At 45.7% G+C, this 15,930-nt stretch overlaps 2 protein-coding genes across 2 annotated transcripts in view; one reads left to right on the top strand and one right to left on the bottom strand.

Annotated features, from left to right (window-relative positions):
* Positions 1 to 15,930, top strand: part of LOC142559241 (solute carrier family 2, facilitated glucose transporter member 8-like) — a 68,175-nt gene that overhangs the window by 19,915 nt on the left and 32,330 nt on the right. The gene's annotated exons all lie outside the window — the stretch shown is intronic.
* Positions 1 to 15,930, bottom strand: part of LOC142560549 (cytochrome P450 3A31-like) — a 42,359-nt gene that overhangs the window by 22,908 nt on the left and 3,521 nt on the right. Inside the window, exons 2-5 of the mRNA XM_075672736.1 lie at positions 6,555 to 6,660; positions 4,050 to 4,102; positions 1,680 to 1,776; positions 218 to 343 (exon numbers count right to left, since the gene is read on the bottom strand). Of these exons, the coding sequence (XP_075528851.1) occupies positions 218 to 343; positions 1,680 to 1,776; positions 4,050 to 4,102; positions 6,555 to 6,660 (382 nt within the window). The remainder of the gene's footprint in view (positions 1 to 217; positions 344 to 1,679; positions 1,777 to 4,049; positions 4,103 to 6,554; positions 6,661 to 15,930) is intronic.

The raw sequence follows: 15,930 nt of genomic DNA, 5'->3' as shown, positions 1-15,930 counted from the left end.
CCTAGAGTAGCATTTCAGGTGAACAGCCAGGCTAACATCTCCAGCATAACATTAAAGCTTATTTCTCTCTTTCTCTCTCTCCTCAGTCGATCAGCTTCCACCATAATCGTGTAACTTTTATTCTTGCATTCGCGAGGAGCTCATCGGCATTTATTGATCACTGTCATGCTTGGCTGCAGTGCTGGAGAATGATAAGGCAAAGGAGTATCACACCAACCTGTTTCATGTAAGAACCTTTAAATGTTGGAGATATCAGGCCTCGAAGCTCCTTCCATTCCTGGCCGAAAACCCTTGTGAGTCGTACTTGATTAAGTAGCAGTGGTTTTGTGACGTAGGTGAAAACCTGTAATGGCGATGCATCAGTGCCATAACGTTCTTGCGACAAAGTTAGCCGATCGCAATAAATTACCTACGTTGTTTTCTTATATGGCAGACCCGAATGCTATACAACAATATTCTTCAATCACATTTTGAGGCTGTTACCAATGCATTCAATAATCCTTAGCTTCATTTCTCCTTAATAGGACCGACAACCGTCCGGATTCTGTCTTGAGATAACTGTGCCAATTTAAAAATTGTGACTCACAATGTTAGCAAAGAGCATATTATTATTTTCTTTTATTTTTATACATTCCTCAGACATTTCGTAGGCTTCTCGTAGGGGACAGATATTGTAGGTGAAGCGGAGGCTATGACGTTCTGTCGTTGAGGTCACGGGTTTATAATCGCCGGCCATGGAGGCGGTATTTCGAAGAAAAAAAGATTGTGAAGCCTTACGTGCCAAAACCACGATCCGATTACGAGAGACGCCGTATTGGGGGCGCTCCGGAATAATTTTTACTATTTGGAGTTCTCTAACGTGCACCCAATGCACGGTACACAAGGGTTTTACATGTCGCCCCCCATATAACGGCAGCCGACATCTCCGAGACTGTCAACTGATATTTGTCGAAGCAATACTTTCAAGCAGGAGCAAGACCCTTCATTTATAAATGTACTAGCTTCCTCTGCACAAATCACTCCGTGAGTGCATCATCACAAGGCTTGCATTTACTGACGACTCGGCTTAAGTGCAATTACCTCGCCTCTTTTTCTTATTCAAGGCGTTACGTGGAAATTACGGTATAGGTTTCCACTCTCTTACGGCGGTCTTACATGCAAAGGTGGACGTAATTTGCAGAAATCGCAGTTACTGCAGTGATAAAAAGTATATTCCTTCTTAGAAACGCAGACTTTTCTATTTTTTTAATTCATTATGGACATTCATACCGTTAATTTAGCTTATCCATATATTCCTCTGTTCTTTAAATCTCTTCAAACTCTATAAAAGTATTCGCAGCGAAACCGACATCAGGCACTAACTTTCACATAATCGCGGTTTGCGCACAGCAAATTTCTTTGCTGCAACTACGCAACCATGTGTCCACTGCATACATTAGTGAGAGCTCCAATGTTTTACGTTGCCTTCCTTAACATTTGACGGTCTGAACTATTCGCTTTTAATTCATAGAAAACTGAAGAGACACGGTTTCCATGTTATAGCAAACATCGCAACGCTTTAGTTTAGGCGCATTGGTGGTTACCAAGAAAACGCATTTATGTGCACATATATTAGCATCTATCCTACCGAGCAATGCCAGTTCCGCATACGTGTCGCACTAAGTGGACTTTTCGCTTACCTGCCTTCCAGTAATTGTCTTGCCATCCTTCACGAACACCTGCTTGATCATTTCAGGATCACTTGTAAGCACAGCAGGAATGGACCCGTGAAAGTACCTGTCACGAGAGTAGCAACATTCGCCATCGCCGTACTCAGCTAGTAACCTAACTGTTGGGCTTTCTTATACTCAAATAAATAGTGCATGGGCCAACATAGCTAACAAAACATAGCCTAGTCGTGAAGCAGTGCAGTTCACGAAATGCACCTTCCGGAGTCCCATATTCTTCTCCCCCTGCGCATTGTCATACGCGCAGGTAGTCAGTGTTCCCACTCTTCCTAGTTGCCTCTTTTTAGTACCCCTTCCTCTCACCCTGAATGTAGGGTGTCAAATAGGTCGCCCGGCCTCTTGATCTCCCTGCTCCCTTTTCTCTCCTTGCTTTCTCGTTTTCTAAATCAACCTAAATTCAACCGCGCAGGAGCATTAACAGCTTCTGCAGAAAGCCGACAGGTGGAGAGTTTCCTTTGCTCGCAAACCACTGATACTGTTGTCTACTGTAGCCGTCCGTCATGTTTGGAGGTGCACCCGACTACGCTCTTTTCAACATGCTCTGGGTTAGGTTAGTTTATGCGGCACTGGAAAACAACTTGCATGGATCGTCGGGCAGTCTTCTTTTTCTTTGTATTTTCCTAGCTACAGGTGTCCGAGGTTATAGTTATTTGTTTGTCGCAGAGCGTGCACAAGTACTTCCTGCGTTCTTGCATCTCATTTCCTCTCAGATACCTCCAAACTGTTTCTCCTAACAGCCGATGAACTCGGAATGTGCGATGATGATATATCTGCTCTGGGGGAAAACCTCACTTTATCCGACAAATATGGCACTCCCTACGGTTACAGCCGCTTCATAAATGCTGATTTTCTTTTATAAAATTTGCCATATGAACATTTTGGATCATTGAACTATGCAGTCAATGCCTTTTCTGAGTGTGTTGTAATTTTTCACTGTAATAGGTATTTTCACAAATATTTCGCTCTACAAATGACCTGAAGGCGCTGTCATACTTTATTTTTAAGAGTAAGAAAATATTACCCTAAAGGACGCAGATAGGAAGTACTATAACTTTCGTCCTACCCTTAATTTCTTGCATTCTACAGTACAGGTATAACTTTATTCAGGACAGTAAAGCACTGAGATTGGGAGGGTGCTAAAAAAATGCGTAGTCCTTCCCGAAAGGCGAAGCATCGATTGCGATAGCAAATTATTACACATCTGTAAGAAGTTAGGATAATAGTTTGACCGGCCTTATAAGCTCGCAAAGGTTCGCTTACTAACTAAATTAACAGATAGAATGTGTAAGCGTGGCTCAGTGAGGATGTAGAAAAAAACAGACACACGGAGACAGTGCTGTCTTTATGGGTCTGCTTCTTTCTACGTCCATGTTCAGTCGCGCTTACACATTCTATCATGTATTCAAACCAACTAGGCCGTCAAGGTGTTTTAACTTAATTAACCTGCATGGTGTCACGCGCGCACAGGTAAACAAGAACACATGTCGCTCAATGACATCCGGAACTGTCTGTGAAAACTCTGGAGTGAGGAATCGTGGCAGCAGCGGTGAGCCAGTTGACCTCCGTGCATTTGTCGCTTCAACGCGAACGAAACGTCGAAAGCACAGTGCATACGAAGCTACCTGCACTACGCGCACTCTGCAAACATCGCAGATCGCTTTGAAGATGAGGCCCGCTTGCGCGCGAACATTGACCATGTCGCAGATCGCTTTCAAGACACACGAGCGCCGGCAACGCGTCCTTACGGCGTCCGCCCGTGATGCGCGTGGCCAACGCCGTCTCAGACGCCGCGGTTGTCTCCACTCTCTACGGAGTGGTGGGCAGGAAGGACATCGAGGCACCCTCGTGGCCGCCAAAGAAGAACGCCCCTCCTCCCCCGTCAGACTCCCCTGCCTCGCGCGCCACAGGAGAGGGCACGCATCTGGGCGGCGTTCCTCGCTCGCTTACGCTACATTGAACCGCGTTCGCCGGCTCACCCTCACAAGCTTTCACTCATACGGAATGACACGGCGACGGCGACATCGACGGCATAAATGCGCCTGCAGCGTCCATATGATTGCTGTTGCAATAAAAAGAATGCAAAGAAAAACGACGCATAAGTTTGTACATCAGCTTGTGCGATATAAGCAGGCAATGAGAAAACGGATTGACACTTTTTTAGGTGCTGGCAGTTGAAGAGCGTGATTATGAAGAGACGCTCTCACTGGACACTTTCTCTTTAATCTAGTCATTTCATGTTTTATGCATTTCTTTTGCGTCAGAACATCTGCGCATAAATAAGACCGTTACGCACTTTTTCTGTAGTTTTAAAGACGTACTCACCCAACGACGTCGCCATAGTTTGTGATCCAGTCGTTGAAAGCTGCAGCCATTCCCTGCGTATAAAGGGCCGCAAGCTTTTCAGGCATATTTCTTTCAGCGTTGATTAAATTGAGTGTTGTTCCATCTCATTCTGCCCCTTTTGACCAGATCATGTCTTACAAGGCCCTTATAATTTCATCGCTAGTTATACAAGCATCCTTTCTATTCTGTTCATCACTACTTCGAATGAAGGTTGTGTGGCTGCTGGGAGTACTCTAGAGGTCAGTATAAAATTCTTCTGCTGCATTTACTACATAATCGAGGTTCTTGATGACATTACTATGCTTCCCTTTCAGTGCATACTCTTGCCTTATCCTCTGCCAAGCTTTCTTCTCGCTGATTTCATGCTGCGGCCACCTTTTACCACTTCTAAATTTTTCCACGTTATAATTTACTTTATAATCCCATGCCATTTATTTAAGGTGCCATTATTTATACCAAGTCAGCTTTCTGCTATCTTTTGATAGCGTTTCATATTTGTGTTTATTAAGACCCACTAACGGTCACTGCTCACGTCATTCTTTTAATTATGATGTATACGCAGCCATTAGTTGATATTCTGGAAGGGCAGCTTTTTAGTATTGGTGCTCTGTAAAGAGGACAAAACAAGCTACAGATCAGCTTGGAGGATGCAGCAGAGTACTTTAAACGTGATTGTAATATATTACTATTAATATCAGCGATTCGAAACGTGCTATGTTTTGAGCTTCCGCACAGTCACAGCCTCACCTGAGTAACGTCATTGAATGTTTTCTCGACACAATCTCGTCAGGCGCATCACGCAAAGCCATTTCCGCAGACAGCGCGAGTGTGCATATTGAAAACGTGCACTTCAACCGGCCATGACCTAATTTTCGAGCTTGCAATATTTGAGCCCATTCGCTACAGTCGAAAATTTCTGTTTGAATTTTCTTATATTGCAGCTGAATCGCACAGCTGTATGACAATAATGAGGAGACGAAATGCACAGATGCACCCGTAAACGCCTCCCTCGAGTAACAGAATCCGATCTGCAAGGCCAAGCATTTGCGCGTTGTAAACACTAGAATCGGCAGGAGGTGTAAATGCATCATGGCCGTCATACGTAGTTCTGTTTTCAATGTGCGTTTAGGGCGTTTGCTCAATGCTTTTTATCGCACGAGTGAAGAAATCTGCGGCCACCTGCAGCGGTAACGTCCTTGCTGCGCCGGGGGTGGGGAGGGGGGGCAGATAGTGCGGAGCGTAACGTCGTTATGTGGGTCACTCTCTTTCTCAAAACATACGACACAGCGCTGCGCCCTCATTTTCCGTCATCACACAGTGCATACCGAAATAGATGTCGCTCTTGGTTGGATGAGTTTAGCGGCAGAGATTTCACATTTAAATTTTAGTTGAAATCTGCGCTGAGAGCCCAGTTATATTACATGTGTAAACATATTGGGCTCTCTGCTCTCGTCTGCAATGCTAAACTGAGAATATTCCTTTAAAGATGCTGGGGCGCTATAACGTAACGCTATTCCAAACTTTTCTATTCCAATTGTGCAATCAGCACTCGGCGATTGGTCAAAAACATTTATGAACAACCCCCACTTCGCCGGTCTGTCACGTGACGTCTCGAAAACCGCGATAGCTCTCTATTTGATATGGCATGTACACACTCATTATGCATGATTGGACCAAAAGAAAGAAGAATATTTATTTCTGATTCGACGTCTTTTCGTCATTAGCCCTGGGCTATCGGTCAGAAATTTTCGGGCTCCACCCACTTCACCTGCCTGTCACGCGACGTCACAAAACCGCGAAAACTCACCTCGTCATAGTGACGTTCAAGAGGCATTAATGTGCCGGACAAAACTGCGTTTTGTTTCGGAATAGAAGGAGGCTGCACCGTTCCGAAAGAAATAAAAGATGGATGCCGCCAATCGCTCGAGCACTGGCTACTCACACCCGCCGGAGAGCATAGGTTTATTTGTGTACAATAAAACTATTTGCGTGGCCATATAACGTTATCGAGCACTTTCGGCAGGTTTATGACGTCGCTCTGCCAACTCTTTTTTGCTGAGGATCCGTTTTAGCGGCATTCTTAACCTTTCGTTGCATGCCGCCGCGATTTTCAGTCAGTCACCTCAAGCTAAGTAAGGGAAAGCGGACCAATCGCAGACGCCGGCACAACCCTCTTCATGTGGTTATCGATTTTCTGTGCACTGGCTCGGCCCCATCAAATCTCTCTCCACTTGCAAGTGCTCCTCGTCTCCTGTCAGCCAATTACTTAAGACAAGCCGCTCACTGTAGGTTACGCTATTCGTTTTTAAAGCAAACGATAGTGGCCTCTTATAAACGAGGGAAGCATTCGATTGGTCTCATTAAACAACCCTGTGGGTCACCGCCCGATGCTTGCGTCGGCGGCTACGCAAATTTGACGTCAGGAGATTGGAATAAAAACATATTGTAATAGTTTTACTTTATAGGGCCCCTAATTACCATTACCTTTCCAAGCAGCTCTTCGAGGTTGCCATATATGAAGCTAGGTTGTGGACCAGGTATTCCGAGCCTCTTGAACAGCGAGAACCTCCAAGCTCGTTGGACGAAGAACCTGAAAGCATTTAACGGAGAAGTAATTAAATTTCATGTATTGAGTGGGTTGAGGGAGAGCACTCGAAGGAAAAAAATGTGCCACACCTTAGTGCGAAGAAAGCGTGCCGGACTGGCTTTTGTGAGTAGAAAAGCACCATTATGATTTCTGCCAGTGTACAGACCAATTGTGCCATCTCACGTCAGCCAAGTGCTTTTTCTGCAGCCCTATCTTTAAGGAAGCCGCGCAATATTCCTGGACTGCCTGCCATTTTTTCTGTGTTTTGCTGTCTGAGAAGCTGCCCTTCTGTTACGTCTCTGCAACCGTGGTTGGCTGCCGACGATTTATAAAGTCAAGGAAACAGGTACATAGTAGGAGACACTAGCTCAGGCGTAGGAGCCAGCAATGGCGAGGCGTTCGTTTTGTGAAGCGCGCTCATCTCAAAACCGCCATTGCATTAGCTTGCGCACTTCCCAGTTCTCGTCTTCTGGTGACATAACAGTTCTTCTTCCTCTAAACGAAATCTCCATAGAGGTCTGGTGGCCGCCTCACCTCTGCTGGCCGCAGTTGCCGTGTTGTTCCTGCTCGTGACGTCGATGTAGATGATTGCATCCAGGAAGTGTTGTCTTTCGTATCAGTGAGTCCGGTACAAGAGGAGCAGCAGAAATTGCTTCTTTTGGCATTGCATCCGGCAATTCGTCTGCTATGTTGGAATCCGTGGACGCTTGGGTTGCTTGCCTAATCGGACTCGCTTTTTCGATGTGGTTGAGGGGATGCCGAACATTTCCAAGGACGCTTTCTTATAAGGCAGGATCGTGGTCCGACGTGGTGCAGTATTTTACCTTCAATCCAGTTTGGCTTTTTTATAAACTGGCTAATAAGCAATTTTCCCTGTACTCAGAAGCGACGTGATTGCTTCGGTGTCTCCTGGTGCTCATGTATCTGTGTTTCCGTCTCCGGCATGAGTAGGTCGAGGGGTCAAAAAGTTCTCGTCCAAACATCGCTCTTGCAAGTGTCATTCATCTAACTGTGTTAACTGTCGTGTGTTGCCGATACAGGAACCTCGCAAGCCGACGCTGTGTCGACCACTTTGTATCGATCAGGAGCGCTCTCTTCAGTTCTGCCACATAGCGTTCTGCCTGGCCATTTGTCGCAGGGTGATACGCTGATAATGTGATCACCTATATGCCATTTGACGCATAGAACTGCTTTATCTCGCTAGAAATAAAGGCTCTTCAGTTTTCAGAGGCGAGTTTTCGGGGAATGCCGAAAGTAGCAAAGAGGCTTCGAAGTACATTTATGACAACTGCGGGTATTGGTTGTGTCAAGTGACGGACTTCCACCCATCCTGTGTACGCGTCCACAACAACTAAGTGCGCCCGTGTAGTGGCCCCGCGAATTCAATGAGTACTGTGTTTTACGGTGTCTGTGCACATTCCCAGGTCGGAATAGGAACTTTGGGTGGACTCTTCTGCGTTGATTGGCATTCACAACACTGTCGTACCGCTTTTCGATAACCTTGTAGATTCGGGGCCACCACACGTAGCTTCTTGCGCACTTCTTCGTAGCTACCATTCCTCGGTGACCAGCATGTAGAAGTTCCAGAACGTGAGATCGCGCTGAGCTTTGTATAATAACCTGTGACCCAATCGTGAGGCAGTCATGGCGAACTGCCCGTGCAGTCGATCTTCGTCCGTAAGGAGTGAAGTAATCTCCAGCGAGTTTCTCCCCTGTACCATCCTGCACTAACTTGCATAGCCTTTGCAGGATATTCTCTTGTTGTGTCAGACGTGCTATCTCTGTGAATGTAAACGGCACTCTCGACCACGCTTCAAACAATAGCACGTCGCCTGGTGGCCATGGCTCGTCGGTGTGTTCTGGTAATGGCAATCGGCTCAACGCGTCTGCGTTTTGATGGCTCTTGCTGTGTCTGTAGACAATGTTGTAGTCATGCGCAGATAACTTAATGCGCCATCTGTTGATTCGTTGTGAAATGACTTGGGCTCAGTATGCCGAGCAGCGGCTCAGCGGCGAGATCATCAGTGACGAAAGGTACCTTTCTTCCAGCAATATATTTGGGGAACTTCTGAGCTGCAAACACTACAGCAAGGCCTTCTCTGTCCAACTGTGCATAGTCCGAGTGTGCCGGCCCAAGACCTAGATGCAAATGCGATCGCTCCTTCTCTATTCTGGCCATCACGTTGAGATAGAACAGCTCCTATGCCGTATGTTGAAGCGGTGCATAATACAAGAAGCTCCTCCCGTTCGTTGTAGTGTGCCAGTACGGTCCCACTGAGAAGCAATCTCTTAAGTTCGTCAAACGCTCCTTGAGCTGAGTTGCCCATCACCACGTGGCTTCTTGCTGAAGGAGCTGGTAGAGACAGCTGGCAATTGATGGCTTTGTACAACAGATTCTTGAAGAACAGGGCAACATACCGAGAAACGACTGCAGCTCTTGCTTGCAGTCTGGTGCTGGAGCCTCAGTGATAGTTTGAACTTGCTCGTCGCTGGTGTGAACTCCTGTTTCGTCAATTCGGTGTCCTAGAAAGGAACTTGTCTCACTGCAAAACGGCACTTGTCCTTTCCGAGGCACAGACTGTATTCTGCAGCCTCTTGAGGACTTCTTCCAATCTGGCGGCGTCTTCTGCAGTGTCCTTTCCACTGATGATCATGTCGTCCAAGTATACACAAGCGCCTGTGATGCCGGACAGCATATTCTATATGATCTATATGAACCATTGAAAAATGGCTTTTGCTGCAGAGATTCCAAAAGGCAACCGTTTGACCTTGTAGAGCCCTTTCAGCGTGTTGAGGGTCAATATCTCTGCTGTCTGTACTTTCACGTGAAGTTGCTGGTAAGCGTGATAAATCCAGGGGGCTGAATACCTTGCGGCCCCTCGAGTGGCTGAGGACCTCATCTGCTGTGGGAAGTGGGTAATCTGCCTTCTTCGATACCTGATTCACGATACAATGGGAGTCACCGCATATTCGTAACGAACCATTCTTCTTTCGAACGAGTACGAGAGGCATTGCCCAATCCGAATGCTGTGCAGGCTCAATGATGCCTTCATCTTGTTGTCGTTCCAGTTCAGAGTCTAGATCATACCACAGCGCAAAGGGAACCGGACGTGCTTTCAGAAACTTCGTTGTTGCTCCTTCCACAATTTCGATTTGTACCGCAGGACCAACGTGTCTTGAGACGTCCTCATCGGAATGCAGACTGGTACTTGTCCAGAAGCTTGGAAACAAGGTCGTCATTTGATGCGTCATTCATGCCTATTATCTGTATACCCAGATGAGGAAACCAATTTTGTCTGAGGAGGTTACACTCTGCTGCCTTGATAACGATAAGCGGTAGTGTAAACGTCTTGTCCCTGTACGTTACTTCTATCGTTGCACAACCGAGAACTCTAAGGGGCTGACCTCACCATGTGCGTAGGAGAATGTTGTTCGTCTGAAGCCGTGGTGGATCATGTGTCCACGTGGCTTTGAACATGGCCTCACCGATAAGAGTGCAGGATGCACCTGAGTCGACCTCAAAATCCTAGGACTTGCCTGGTATGCATAGCTGAATCATAACCTTCTGTGCACTGGTCGCGTCCCCTAATGAGTTGAGTTTGTAAAGTGTCAGGTCGGGTGCTGAGGCTCTTGTCGAAATCTCTTGTCGTGGATTTTTGATATCGTTATTCCTCTTACATCATGCCTCTTCCCGCTTCATTACGCACGCTTTTTCAATGTGCCCGCGTTTTCTTGAAGTAGTTGCAGGAACCTGTCTGAAACACGCAATTGTCCGGACGATGTTGCACGTCACAACGCCAACAGCGACTATTCTTCTTTTGGGTATATGTACTGGAGCTACCTTGCTCCTCTGTCTTGCAGATGGTTGGGCTGGCTTTGTAAATGTCTTTGAATTCCGCCTTCACGTTTTTTCTGATCTTCGACGGCGTTTTCAGCTCGCAGCGCAAGGTCAAACGCCTTCTTGAACGTCAAGTCCTTTTCTGCGAACAGCCATTGCTGGACCTGCTCGTTCCGGAGACCACAAAGGAAACGGTCATGCAACATTTCGTCAAGAGGCAGCATTGTCGGATTCGCAGCCGCATCTGCGCTGGTTCGAAAATTACAACCAGCTGCTAATTTCTTGAGCGCCGTTGTGAAATCACTGACTGTTTCGCCGTGTAGTTGGTCACGTCTTTGGAAGCGTGCCCTGCCGAAGACTTCAGAAGGTAGTGGACAAAAATACACCTTGAGCATCTCGACTATGTCTTCGTCTCTACAGCTGTGGTTGGCTGCCGACTATTTATTAGGTAAAGGAAACAGGCACAGAGTAGCAGACACTAGTTAGAGCGCAGGAGCCAGCGCTGGCGAGGCGTTCGTTCCGTGAGGCGCGCTCGTGTCAAAACCGCCAGTGTCTTCGACCGTGCACTTCACCGTTGTCGTCTTGTGGCGACATATCACCTTCATTACTTTATTTATTGATATGTTCGAACTCAACGAGGATGACAACAGGAAAGACATTTGCAGAGGTGATCATAATGCATCTTGCATTTATATTTATAAATGTTAATATGCAGCACAGGTACGCAATAAATTTTGTTTGAAGCACTGAGAGCACAAGTAAACAATAAGATAAGGAAAAGACAACATAGAGAATAACGTATGCTAATACATTTGTTAATATGAACTTGGTAATGAATATGGGGCTTTTGGTTAGGTATTAGCCAGTATATTAAGGGTAACCGAAGAGCCCGATCTTTAGCTTGCTAAAAGCATATGATGCAAAACAGACAATGAAGGCAGAGAAAAAATGGGGGAAATAACTAATATTTTACATAAATATTAGAGTTGGGTGAATACCAAATTTTTGAATACGGGCCGTATCATAATGGTAAGTATGCAATATCATATGTAATAGTGAATAGCCAAACGCAGGTGCGTATATTAACCGTATCATTATATATTATTGTATAATTTGATGCAACGCCTGTAGTGACTGGTGCGAAAAGAACAGCTCTGAGAGTAAGATGACCAGCTTTAAACAGATCACCAATCTTCATTAGAAAAATGGCATGAATTGCCTCCCACTAACGTGAGATACCTCTTATTAAGTTTCACAACAAGAGCTGCCACCCTCTCGTTAGTGGTATAGAATTCCTGTATGTTACCAGCTATATCCTTATTCATCAGGAATCCGACTCCTAGTTCTCGTCTCTCCGCTAAGCCGCGGTAGCACAGGACATGTCCGCTTTTTCGCACTGTCTATGTTTCTTTTGTCCTCCAAACCTCACTGAGCCCTATTATATGCCATTGACTACCCTCTAATTTCTCCAATAACACTGCTAGACTTGCCTCACTAGATAACGTTCTAACGTTAAAGGTTGTCAAGTTCAGGATTAGAGGGCAGTAAATGGGATATAATAGGGCTCAATGAGGTTAGGACGACAAAAGAAGCATATACAGTGCTGAAAAGTCAACACGTCCTGTGCTACCGGGGCTTAGCGGAGAGACGAGATCTAGGAGTCGGATTCCTGATTAATAAGGATATAGCTGGTAACATACAGTAATTCTATAGCATTAACGAGAGGGTGGCAGGTCTTGTTGTGAAACTTAATAAGAGGTACAAATTGAAGGTCGTACAGGTCTACGCCCCTAGATCCAGTCATGATGACCAGGAAGCCGAAAGCTTCTATGAAGACGTGGAATCGGCGATGGGTAAAGTCAAAACAAAATACACTATACTGATGGGCGACTTCAATGCCAGCGTAGGCAAGAAGCAGGCTGGAGACAAGTCAGTGGGGGAATATGCATAGGCTCTAGGAATATCAGGGGAGAGTTATTAGTAGAGTTTGCAGAACAGAATAATATGCGGATAATAAATACCATCTTCCGCAAGCGGGATATCCGAAAGTGCACGTGGAGGGCCCGAATGGCGAGACTAGAAATGAAACAGACTTCATACTCTGAGCTAACCTGGCATCCTACAAGATCTGGATGTGCTCGGCAAGGTGCGCTGCAGTGACCATAGGATGGCAAGAACTCGAATTAGCCTAGACTTGAGGAAAGAAGGGAAGAAAGTGGTACATAAGAAGCCAGTCAGTGAGTTACCGGTAAGAGGGAAACTAGACGAATTCCGCATCCAGCTACAGGAAGAGGGCCTTAGTGTTGAAGCAATGAACGACTATCTTATGGGCATCATTAAGGAGTGTGCAGTAGAAGTCGGTGGTAACTCCGTTGGACAGGATACCAGTAAGCTATCGCAGGAGACGAAAGATCTGATCAAGAAACGCCAATGTATGAAGGCCTCAAACCCTACAGCTAGAGTAGAACTGGCAGAACTTTCTAAGTTAATTAACAAGTGTAAGACAGCTAACATAAGGACGTATAATATGGATAGAATGGAACATGCTCTCACGAACGGAGGAAGCCTAAAAGCAGTGAAGAAGAAACTAGGAATTGGCAAGAATCGGATGTATGCGTAAAGAGACAAAGCCGGCAATATCATTACTAATATGGATGAGATAGTTCAAGTGGCCGAGGAGTTCTATAGCGATTTATACAGTACCAGTGGCACCCACGACGATAATAGAAGAGAGAATAGTCCAGAGGAATTCGAAATCCCACAAGTAACGCCGGAAGAAATAAATAACGGCTTGGGAGCTATGCAAAGGGATAAGGCTGCTGGGGAGGATCAGGTAACAGCAGATTTGTTGAAGGATGGAGGAAATATTGTTCTATACAAACTGGCTACACTGTATATACAATGACTCATGACCTCGAGCGTACCGAAATCTTGCAAGAACGCTAACATAACCCTAATCCACAAGAAAGGCGATGGCCATGACTTGAAAATTATAGACCGATCAGCTTGCTGTCCGTTTCCTACAAAGTATTTACTAAGGTAATCGCAAATGGTATCACGAACACTTTAGACTTCTGTCAACCAAAGGACCAGGCGGGATTCCGTAAATGCTACTCAACAATAGACCATATTCACACTATCAATCAGGTGATAGAGAAATGTTCAGAATATAACCAACCCTTATATATAGCTTTCTTTGATTACGAAAAAGCGTTTGATTCAGTCGATACCTCAGCAGTCATGGAGGCATTACGGAATCAGGCTGTACACGAGCCATATGTAAATATACTGAAAGATATCTCTAGCGGCTCCGCAGCCACCGTAGTCCTCCATAAAGAAAGCAACAAAATCCCAATAAAGAAAGGCGTCAGGCATGGAGATATGATCTCTCCAATTCTATTCACAGTGTGTTTACACGAGGTATCCAGAGACCTGGAGGGGGAAGAATTGGCGATAAGAGTTAATGGATAATACTTTAGTAACTTGCGATTCGCTGATGACATTGTCTTGCTTAGTAACTCAGGGGACCAATTGCAATGCATGCTCACTGACCTGGAGAGGCAAAGCCGAAGGGTGGGTCTAAAGATTAATCTGCAGAAAACTAAAGGAATGTTTAACAGTCTCAAAAGAGAACAGCAATTTACGATAGGTAGCGAAGCGCTGGAAGTGGTAAGGGAATACATCTACTTAGGGCAGGTAGTGACCACGGATCCGGATCATGAGATTGAAATAATCAGAAGAATAAGAATAGGCTGGGGTGCGTTTGACAGGCATTCTCAAATTATGAACAGCAGGTTGCCACTATCCCTCAAGAGAAAAATATATAACAGCTGTGTCTTACCAGTACTCACGTATGGGGCAGAAACCTGGAGGCTTACGAAAAGGGTTCTACCTAAATTGAGGACGACGCAACCAGCTATCTTAAGAGGAATGATGGGTGTAACGTTAAGGGATAAGAAAAGGACAGATTGGGTGAGGGAACAAACGCGAGTTAATGACATCTTAGCTGAAATCAAGAAATGAAATGAGCAAGGGCAAGACATATAATGAGGAGGGAAGACAACCGATGCTCATTAAGAGTTAGGGATTGGATTCCAAGGCAAGGGAAGCGTAGCAGTGGGCGGCAGAAAGTTAGGTGGCCGGATGACATTAAGTTTGCAGGGACAACATGGCCACAATTAGTACATGAGCGGGGTAGTTGGAGAAGTATGGGAGATGCCTTTGCCCTGCAGTAGGCGTAACCAGGGTGATGATGATGATAAACGTGAGAGCCTGGTTGTAAAGAATGGGTGTGGTACGACTAGCTTTAAGCCCAAGATGAATGGTTGGGGAAAAAAGACGAGGCCTGCTTACGTGACATATTGTGAATTTTTTGTCTCTGGAAATAGCAAGAAGCGGCGTGGGGGAGTATTAGGCCACGAAGGTAAAGGTAACCATAAACAAGTGACGTTGTGCCTAATACGCCAGTGTACCTTCGGAGCCATCTCACACTTAAGGAAAACTGGATTCTCTCCGTCTCTATTGTTTTTTTTTTTTAGAGAACGGTATCAACTGGGGGGGGGGGTAATCGCGTTTATTTCAAACATGGCACTCCATAATCATAATAATGTACTTGAAAAAAAAAGTCGTTTCCGCTTTCTGCGCCTCGTTACACAGGCTGCCTTTAAAGCAGTCTGATTTATTTCGCTGTGCGAAAGAAACTTCTATGAAATTTTCGCTTCATGCTCGAAAAGCAAAGCCGCTTAAGCACCATATAATGAATATAATGTGTACAAAAATAGTCGTTGTGCCAGTGTGAATCACCGTTAGTCAGTGTGTGTCAAGTGAGTCATGAAGTGAGTGAAAGGCACCTTGAGATAATTTACTTTTGTGTGTGTGCCTGCAGTTTTGTGCGTTTTCAGCTGTTCTGGTTGTGCTTCTTCTGCACAATGCGGGGTCCGTCTTTCTTCTGGCGTGGCCCTGATTGACCACGTGAGTTAGTGCGAAGTCTGGCTAGAAAAGTAGTGAAAGAGGAACCTGAAGTTGAGTCTCGCAACCGCTGGAATAAAGTCGCGAAGGCTAGGAGGAAGGAATAAAGAGAGAAGGCAGGGATGTTAACAAGAAATGCGTCTCGTTGGCTACCCTACTCTGGAGCACGGGAAAGAGGGAATAGACAAATAAGGTAGAGACAGAGGGGGGAGGGGAGGGAAGCGGCGGTGAGCTCGCGCATTCAAGAGCTTTTAAATGTGTTTTGTAGCCCATAGTTACTGATGACCTGAACTCGAAAAAGGCCTGCAATATTTCAACGGGGTACCACAGACACCATAAACTCCGCCATACGCTCCTTCACCGCCAATGACTCTACGCTCTCGGAAGAGCCACTGCAGGTTTCACATTTATTTTACTCCAACGCGCACAGCCACATCGCCGTAATCGTGCGATGCGCAGCCGCGTCC

This window comes from Dermacentor variabilis, chromosome 10 (assembly GCF_050947875.1).
Source record: "Dermacentor variabilis isolate Ectoservices chromosome 10, ASM5094787v1, whole genome shotgun sequence".
NCBI lineage: Eukaryota > Metazoa > Arthropoda > Arachnida > Ixodida > Ixodidae > Dermacentor > Dermacentor variabilis.
Note: the sequence above shows the minus strand (reverse complement) of the source record. Positions and strands in the feature narration are given on the sequence as shown.